The sequence below is a fragment of the Cystoisospora suis genome (genome assembly GCF_002600585.1).
Source record: "Cystoisospora suis strain Wien I chromosome Unknown contig_1748, whole genome shotgun sequence".
Taxonomy (NCBI): domain Eukaryota; phylum Apicomplexa; class Conoidasida; order Eucoccidiorida; family Sarcocystidae; genus Cystoisospora; species Cystoisospora suis.
The window spans coordinates 35,735-44,927 of NW_027154548.1; the positions used below are offsets into that span (position 1 = coordinate 35,735).

Below are 9,193 nucleotides of genomic sequence, written 5' to 3' on the forward strand. Positions count from 1 at the left end.
GAAAGAGAGCCGCCGTGAGGAACTATGCTCGCTGGGCGATGCCCGGCTCCTCGGATTTATATTGTCAGCTATTGTTCACCTCTTTTCCCCAGACAGTGAGCGGAAATTGCTCGAACTGCGTCGATAGCTGTTTATTGCTGGCTGCTTGGACCCCACGGGCTGAGGGGGAAGCAGAGCAGTAAGGACGGAAGGAGACGACTACTGAGTTGCAGAGTGCCTCCAAGGACGTCTACGAAAATTCCCGTACAGCTGCCGTCGCCATAGGGTGGGCGCGCCGCCGGAGGAGGCTGCATAGCTCTGAAGGATCTCTGCGCGAACCTTCCGACTTGGTGCTCTCCGGACCGATCCTCCGAGCCTCTCCTTGGTTTCAAGACCTGAGGCATTTAGACAGTTTTTAGATAGTGAAACCTGTTAACCTTTTTCAAGGACTGCGCATGCCTTGGTCCGGCCTAGGAAGACTCTGCTTTGCCGGCAAGCTAAGAGGTGCTGGGAAAGGGAGGCTGCCAAGCCGCCGGTCTGCTGGTGCAGCTCAGCAGGACGGCACTTGCCTAGGGAAGGACCTTAGAACCCAAGGCGGCTTCCAGTCCAGCACTCGCAACGCCGACGTGCACACATTGGACTGGAGCCGTAACCAGCACAGCGGAGGGTCAGGGGGCGCCGTCTTCTGTTTCCACGTCACACTTCTAAAGTCGAGCGGCCGGTAGAGCCTTCTGGACACGAGAGAAGAGCAAGAACCGAAAAAGCCCGTCTAGGTCACACGCGGGCACCCGTATGGGGGTGCGCAGCGGTCAGCCGACCTCGCAGCCCTGTGTGCGACAAGGTCGTCAGAACGTCAGTGTGCAGACGCAGCCGCAGGAAACGTTAGCGTGAAGGCACAAAGGACAAGCAAAACTGGGCGGCACGCCGGACCTGACGGCCTGACGATGGAATAGCCGTCAGCCTCTCGGACCAAGGCCCGTGCTCGCCGTACCGGCCCGAGTTCAGGCCCCGCAGAGGGACGCGGAGACGGAAAAATTCCGGGGCTGTCCGTGTGGGAGCCCCACAGTCTCTGCAGAGAGCAGACATCTTGGCAACGCGAACTGATGTTCAGTTTCGTAGTAGTGCTGACGTGCGAACCCCGCTTGTCGGGGGACAGGCAGAAAGGGACACTGACAGGCTGGTGGACGGGGCGTGACACGACGGGCGTGTCAGCCGAACTCTCAGGAAGATGAGCCTTCACTACAGCAGCCACTCCGTGCAATAAGAACCCTGGTCGTACGGGATCACTACCAAGCTCGGGGAACCCTCCCACGTCAGCCTGCAAAGGCCAGCAGGCCGTGTTCAATCCCGAAGACGCTACTTGCATGGAGCATCCACGCGCACGCCGGCGCGTTTCGCTCGTTGGAACGCTCTGGGTTTTACAAGCTTCCTAATGAACAACTCTCCAAATAAAGGCTCTGGGAGCAGCGTCGTTAATCTGGTTTGCGCCTCCAACTCGCACAATAGGTCTGCAGCTGGCGCCAGGGCACAAGGTCGATCTTGGGTCTCGGTTTGCAAGATGCTTTCGGTTCCGTGCGCCTGCTCTCCATCAGCAAGTGGCAAACTGTTGCTTCTCTTTCGCCTTCTTTTCAAGGTCTCCGAGGACACCACACATGGGGCGCGTGGGCTCCGGACCTCAGTTCAGAATGACATACCTCCAGTTGTCGATGTGCTAGTACCGTTGTGGACTGCCGTCTAGGGTTCCATGCACTTCTTCAGAATCGCCTCGTCGGCCTGCCATTCAAAGCAGGACTCGGCGGCCCATGTAGAAGTTGAAGGACACTGTAGAAACGTTCCTTCCACGAGTGCACGAGCTGCTTCAAGAAGACAAGACCGCTTTCGGGGTGACGGAGCGAGAGCGAGTCTCCACGGTGTTCGGCTAACTCTGATGCAAGTATCGTTTCTTTAGCTGGGCATAAACCTGTATGAACTACTGGCATGTTACTATTCAACTCCTTGACATGCGTCCGAGTATTCTGCTGGTGTACGGGAGCAAGCCGCGTTACTGGGCGAGTACAGCGGTTAAGTGCTCACACGCATGGGTCTTGTGACCGAGTTGTTGGGCGACTTTCCGAGATAACTATGTACTCTTGACAATGAGCCCGAACGCCGCTACTCGGAAAGGGCGCCTTGTGCCTGTAATGCTATCAAGATGTCCGCCCTGAGAACTTTTGTCGCGAGTGGACTGTAGTGATACCGATGATCAGTCACACCCGCAGGTTTCCCGCAGATGGCCAGCGCCGTGGGAGGAGGCCTGAGAAGGGTTCGCTGCGATCCGCAGGACTCATGAATGCTTGTGTCCTTCTAGGAACTCCGAGTGATCCTTCCGGGAGTGGGGCCATCTCCGGCTTTTAAGTCTGAAGCAGTGCCTGGCAGCAGTGAGAGACAGCTCTCGCTCTGCAGTCCCGTGATTCGGGAGCATCTTCGCTTACTCGGCGACACGGCTGCACTCACACTGCTGGACTCTGCGGAACTACAGTATCTCAAGCATTCTTAGCACCCCCGCGTTGGCGGTGAGGGCATCGCGCGCTTCCAGTGCTCGAGGCCCGCCGCACGAGTGACGACGGGGCACTCTAGGGGTAGGCAGCTGGCTCAAATTGTTCTGCCGATAGTTTTTCGCGGGGCACTAGCGAGACGAGTCTACAGGACGGCGGACAGCAGTCTTGGCTGCACACGCCGTCCCCGGTCGCACAGGCGGGTGGCTTGTAGCAGAATTGAGGTGACACGCAGCGGGCCGCAATCCCTCGCACTACAATGCCTTGGCTACTGCTCGTGTGCGCTCGCTCACGAAATGCCCTGCTTCCGGAAAGGCTTCGGAGAATGACGTCGCTACAGTTTCGGCGGCAAGCAGCTCACGCCTTCGTACGGAGCCGCTTCTTGCCGTGTGACGGTAGGATTACCGAAAAGACTGAGCCCGACGCCAGTGTATACGAAGGCTCGCCCAGTCTTCTGTAACTTGGACACATGACCACGAAAGCCGGCCGGTCCTGATTTGTAGACTGGGAGCGTCAGAGCTGATGCTGCCTCATACGTCAACCACAGAGCGTGAAACTGCTATCCTAGGATGCCTGTCCGACGCTCTGAAAGCTCGAAGTGCTGCAGTCTTGAGGGTTGTCACCACAAGGTGCTGCCATCCTGCCCTGGCCGTACTTGCACACAGTGTGCAAGCTGAGATAAACTGTGGCGACTCTGCTAGCCATATCCTGCAGGCACAGGATCGTCTGAACGGCTGGTTGGTAAATAGCGCAAACGAGCTCCAGTTCGCCCCAGACTGCACTTTTGCTTGAAGTTGTTTGTGTTTCTTATGTGGGGTATCGGGAAGTACGAGGGCGGCGCGCAGCCTGCGGTCAGTCGCCCTTGCCTCGTAGTCCCGGGACACGACTAGGACTGCCGCGCCTGAAAGAGCGATCGGCACCGCGTGCACCGTGGCCCTTTCTGGTAGCTTCCTCACCCTTCTGCAGGTGTGTTGCCTTCCCACGGGATCGTACGTAATTGCTTAAGCACCATGCTCAAGACGGGCCGCTTCGAGCCGAAGAACGAGGAAGGTGCATGAGTGTTCACTCCTGACGCCTGTTCGCTCCTTCACGGTGTGTGGTCAGGGATTGTGAGGACTCCCATTCGCATGCTGTTGATCTCCGTGTGCCGGATGAAGTCCTGAGCCTTCATAGGGTTGTCCGTCAGTTCTCTTCGTTCAACGGGTCCAATTCATGTGGGCCAAAAGCGGGGTCACCTACCAACGGTAATCTCATGCATCCCGAGCTGTGACTAGCCGGCCGACCCCGTGGAAGTAAACGGCGCCGCCGCTCTTTTCCCGGACGGACGCTGAGATGGATAACCGAAAAATCACTGGCTACTGTCAAGAAGCACCAGCTGTGAAAGTCTACTAGTTTCGCAGAATCAGTACGAATCCAACGTGAGTGTCGCGCAAAACGGTGATATCCAGTCTTTTGGCTTTGCGTTATAGGTCAGTGTTAGTTCTAGCTGCTCTGTGGCTCTGTGTGCAACTCTGTCTGAACTGCTGCTCCGCGCATGTAACTTAATTCCCAATCTCCTTTCTCAAAGGTCATGTAATGGCGTTTCTGCGCGGGCGGTTTTCAGTTTCTACTTGACACTATCACTCAGCCTCCTGCTGTGTCGCATTTTTTCACGAGAGGAGAGTTGCCATTTCCCGTTCTATTCACACCAAGGTTCTCTAACCAGTCAATCGCTCTTGAGCACCCTTCGGTTTCCTTGGCATTCAAACGTCACATACTGATCATTTCAGAGTGTATCTGCACTTGGTTGAGTGTTAGGCTGCGCTGGTGTCATGCCCCGTGTCTGAGAGTTCTATCCACAATACGCTGGCGGGCATCTCTTCACGGCGGGGTTCTTTCCTACGCACTTCAAACGGCCCGAAATGCTGACAGCATGTTGTTCCTCAACTCGACAAAGTCTACGGTCTGAAACCTCTATCTTTTTTTCTCTTCTGCTCAGTCCACGCGGCTTTTTCTTTGCGACTTCCGCTTAGTGTGTGCATGCGTTGAGACACCGCCGCCATTGACTCTTGTCAGCTTCTGGAGCACACTGACCTTCTCTACTGTTTCCGTACCTGCTGACTACCGCTTCTTCTTCTTCTTTGTCGATCTATAGATTGTCAAGTGCCTTTTACTCCTGGTGGCTTGTAAGGCTGCGTGCGCTGTCTCCTTTTTTCACTGGACTGAACTTCTCTGGTTCGTCGAGCCTGCCTTTCTGTCTGCCATCCGTTGTTATTCTCCCATCCTTGTTGACTAAAGAAAAACCAGCATCCTTTCTTCCGACGAGAAATCACTATGGCGTCCCCCGATGGCACAAGTAAGTCACGAGATGACCGTTCTTCCTTCGGTGTATAATCCTTTACCTCCTCGAAGCTGCTACTGCCATGCCGAGAGGTCGGACCTCTCTAGCTAGCAAGCGACCTTCACTTTCCGTTATACCTCTCTCTATTATATGTCCGTGCACCTCTTTGTTTCTCTGTATCTGGATGTCCTCGGCAATGGATTCCCTAGCACTGCACTCGTTCCCTCGACTGTGGAGGTTTGCTTACGTGGTACTACTGGCACTTGAAATTGCCTCTCTTTCTATCTTCTTTCAAATAAGACCACCTTGTTTCTCATCAGGTCGTCTCTGTTGCTAGCACACCCTGTTCTTTCCTCGAAGCATCTACCCGATCCCGGAGAATCCAGGACAGAAGTTTCACAGGCTATCTCTCTCATGTATAGACATGTTCCATTTTCTTTCCCAGTCCGTCATCTACTTGCTGAAGCTGTCTCCATCTGCACTTCATAACTCCCCGAGAAGAAGTTACTAACGCCTGGATGTGTCTGTCTCTCTCTCTCTATAAGGTTTAGTCGGAGTCCCTTGTCTCTTACTTCGTCTGCATTAGGCCAGCCTACTCCACCCCCCCCTCGTCGTGGTCGATCTCTCCTTGTCGTTACGAATGACAATCAATATACCCTTTCGAGTAATAGCCCAGAAGCTCAAGGAATAGGTCGAGTAGTATCTCCACGTGTTGCCTTAGGTGTCCCTAGTCAGAATGATATCGGTTTATCTTCTTCACGTCTTCTTGGCCCCGGAGGCAAACGTGCTGATGTAGACGCCGACGGCCAAAGACCTATGCCTCGGCGTCTTTCTTTCAAGACCAATCCAGGGGGGGGGGGAGCGGGTGGGACAGGAGGGGGGCCTTTATACTATGGCGCAGGCGGCCCAGGAGGTGGAGCACCCCCTCTACGTGTGGGCTCAGCAGCGGGAGGAATCGGAAGCTCACAGAATCTTGGCTCGGCTGGTGCATTTCCATCTCAAGGAGTTCTAAGGGATACACCCACGGTTGCGGACTTCCCTTTACACCAAAGAGAACAAAGAGCTAAAACGCATCTCCATTCAGCTGATCTCTTCGATAGGGTAAGAAGCAGATCATCTCTTCTTCTTGCTTGGCCGCGCCGCCGCTTTCTCATTCCAGGCAGGGGGGCATGTCGGCAGGCAAAAGAAAGCGAAGGAGAAGAGAAAAAGGATTTCAGCAAGAGAAAGAGAGAGAGTGGAGAAAAGAACAGCTAGAATGAAATAGGCGTAACAAATCACTCATCATCTTATTTAATCTATCGTCACGTTCTTTTACTATCTCTAGCACAGGGTTGGTTTTCCGTCTCGATTCTGTGGATGGGAAGTTTCTTTTCTTCGGGAGAGGGCGGCTGGCGCCTCGCATTCATCTCGTTCTATCTCTTCTACAACATGCTGTAGATGTATATTTAGAGGATTCCGGACACGCGTTAGCTTCTTTCATTCACACGCGATTCAAATGAAGAAAGATTCTGCTGTATCTAGTCACATACCATCATGGCATGGCTGTTTCTCCATACTTCAGTCCATACCACATCTACGTCTATCAGAGAGATCTCCTTCTATACATGACCATACAGTTATCATACGTATACCATACATTCTTCATCTTTTTCGCATGTTCTTTAGAGTAGTTGAGATGAACTGAAGTGCGAAGAAGCGCCAAGACTCCCCTTGGTCTCTCGTGTGGGTGTATATACACCCCGTGTCGTCATCGGAAATTTCTCTGTCAACACACTCTCTCCCTGTCATTCCCCTTTCACACATAGAAGAAGTCCAAGACATAGCACGATCGCCCCGAAGCATCTTCTTGTGCATTCTAGATGATCGTTCTGCTCTCCTCTTGTTTCTTCTCAGACAAGCCCCGTACAGAAGGCAAGACAGACGTGGATGTGTACTTTGCCAGCCGCTTTAGAAGTAGAACAGCATTCCCTTATAGGAGGTGAAGCTGTATTAGATCCTACCGTTGCCGAAGCCTTTAAGACGGAGCCTCTTTATCAATCACCGGAAGTTCAAAAGAAACTGCAGGGATTCTTCCCTGAGACATGGGGCTTCGATTACGTCGAGGTCGTCCCTGCGTCGTCGTCTTTCGAGGCCGCCGGTGACGGGACAGGTACGCCTTTCTCAATTTCGTCTTTGTCGTTCTAGTTCATGTGGTACATTAGAGAGATGTAGAAGCTTCAGGAGGTGATGGATCGGTGCATAGCAAGAGAAGGAAAAGTGTCTCAAGTGATTGCCGTCTTATGAGAAAGTTTATCTTTTGTATTTATCACTTCTAGATGAGTTCATAAAGAAGATAGTTAGAGAGAGCTGTAGAGACACTCTTGTTCCTCTCTAGTGCATATGCTCCCCCCCTCCCCCCCTGGAGAACGTTTCAGTCTCTCCTCTTCATGACAAGGGCAACAGTGACCTCTCCTTGTCTGTCTGGCTTTTGAGGGACACTTTAGAAAACAAACTCGATCCCCACTTATATCTAGGTTGGCTCTCTTCTCTCTCCTTTATTCGGAGGTAAAGCTGTTTTTCCCAACGTTCCCCTGATGCAAATAGGAATGCTCTAGGGAGATCTATCGTTCTATCTATCGCATGTAGACCTTCATACGTATGTTGTATCGTACAGATGCACTAGGGGGGGTACTCACACACGTCCTTTATTGAATGCATGCGCCTAAGGTGGAACAGTCGTCGTCGTAGTAGTAGGAGTTGAAGTAGGTCATATCATGATACTTGGGCTGTCGCTTACATCTCAGCTCAGCCTGTACAGGGGGGGGAGAAAAGAAAGTTTAGCTCCATATAGCCGTCTTTTTCAATACAAAGAGACGGTCCCCAGTTTCTTGAATAAGACTACAGACTACCAGGGCAGCATCAACAAGATACAAGCTAAGAAGAGGGAGAACGGAGAGTAACATGAGGAACAAGAAGAGAGGGTACTAGTAAGGAGTTCTTCTCTCTTCATGCACTTGTCCCTTTCACACACATGCAGTCATCGACTCTATTCAAATGGTTCATCTCCTTCGAGGACGTACACGTACATGTATATACATGTATATGTATGTAGATATCAGTAAGAAAGGTTGAAGATAGCTACTAGGAGGAGCCTGCAACATAGCGTCATTTCATTATTGTCAATCTTCCATAGAAAATCCCCGGTCTGCCTCACCAGGCCTTGTTGTAGTACGACTGGAACGAGGCTCTCCACATGTATCTATGTATTCCTCCTAATGATACAGTCTATCTATCTATCTTCAATCTATGCATCTATCTCTATCTATTTGTCTTTATCGATCTATCTTTAATCTATCTATCTTCGATCTATCTATCCATCTACCTACGTTCCGTGTGCATGGTATGTATGTCTCTGTGTATCTCTTTGTGTGTGCCTGTAAGTAGGCATGAGCGTAACGAGTAGTGAATCGCAGGTGTTCTTTCCTCCCGGGAGAAGTCGCGGCATCGTGACCCGCATCGGAATTGTCTTGAGTGGAGGCCCTGCGCCAGGAGGTCACAACGTTATCGCTGGTTTGCACGACTATGTGAAGAGCCGACACCCTGACTCGATGCTCTTCGGCTTCATGGGTGGTCTGGATGGAGTTCTCAATAAGAAATACAAGGTAAGTAAGTATCATCCAAACAGAGAGAAGGAACCCGACGAGGACTGCTCTGGCTATCTGCAGGCAAAGCGGGATCTGGAGACGAGAAGGGAAAGAACGAAAGAGTTGAGAGAGAGAGAGAAAGACAAAGAAGAGAGGGGTACTATGGTGTTCGTATGGTATGCATGCATTTGTGTGGCATGTTAGGATAGAAGAAAAACGCAGTTTGAGGCTGTTGGATTACTTCCCTCCTTTTCTTCAAGCGAGCAAGGAGATCTAGTCTGATAGACTGGCGAGAGGACTAGGAGTTGTCTGAATACCTATGAACGTAAACATATATATATATATATTTATACACCTATATATGGACAAACGTGTATATCTATGTATAATGATATAGATTTACCTCTAGAGAATGTGAAAATGCACACGTCTGCAGGAGGGGAGAGAAACCCTCCTGTTCCAATCATGGTCTCATCAGAGCACTTCTTACAATCCTAGTGCAGTGTGAAGCACCATAGATCATTAGCTGGATAGCTAGCTAGCTAGCTAGCCATCTGTCGACCTCCCTCTCTCTTCATCAAGTGTACATACACATGTAGATATGTGTATCTCCCCTGAATGGTTCCTGTAGAAGGATGTTTTGCGTTCTTTCTTCTCTATAATAAGATTCTCTTGTTGTGCAGATACACTCGCTTCGTGTAGCGGTCCTGACATCGACGTGTTTCTTCCGACTGAGC

General features: G+C 51.5%; 1 protein-coding gene across 1 annotated transcript in view; it reads left to right on the top strand.

Annotated features, from left to right (window-relative positions):
• Nucleotides 1-3,714: 3,714 nt before the first annotated feature.
• CSUI_003878 (6-phosphofructokinase) overlaps nt 3,715-9,193 on the top strand; it is a gene marked incomplete at its 3' end in the record, with an annotated part of 6,294 nt that continues 815 nt past the window's right edge. The window contains exons 1-4 of the mRNA XM_068064073.1: nt 3,715-4,848; nt 5,425-5,934; nt 6,727-6,982; nt 8,257-8,474. Of these exons, the coding sequence (XP_067923954.1) occupies nt 4,840-4,848; nt 5,425-5,934; nt 6,727-6,982; nt 8,257-8,474 (993 nt within the window). The remainder of the gene's footprint in view (nt 4,849-5,424; nt 5,935-6,726; nt 6,983-8,256; nt 8,475-9,193) is intronic.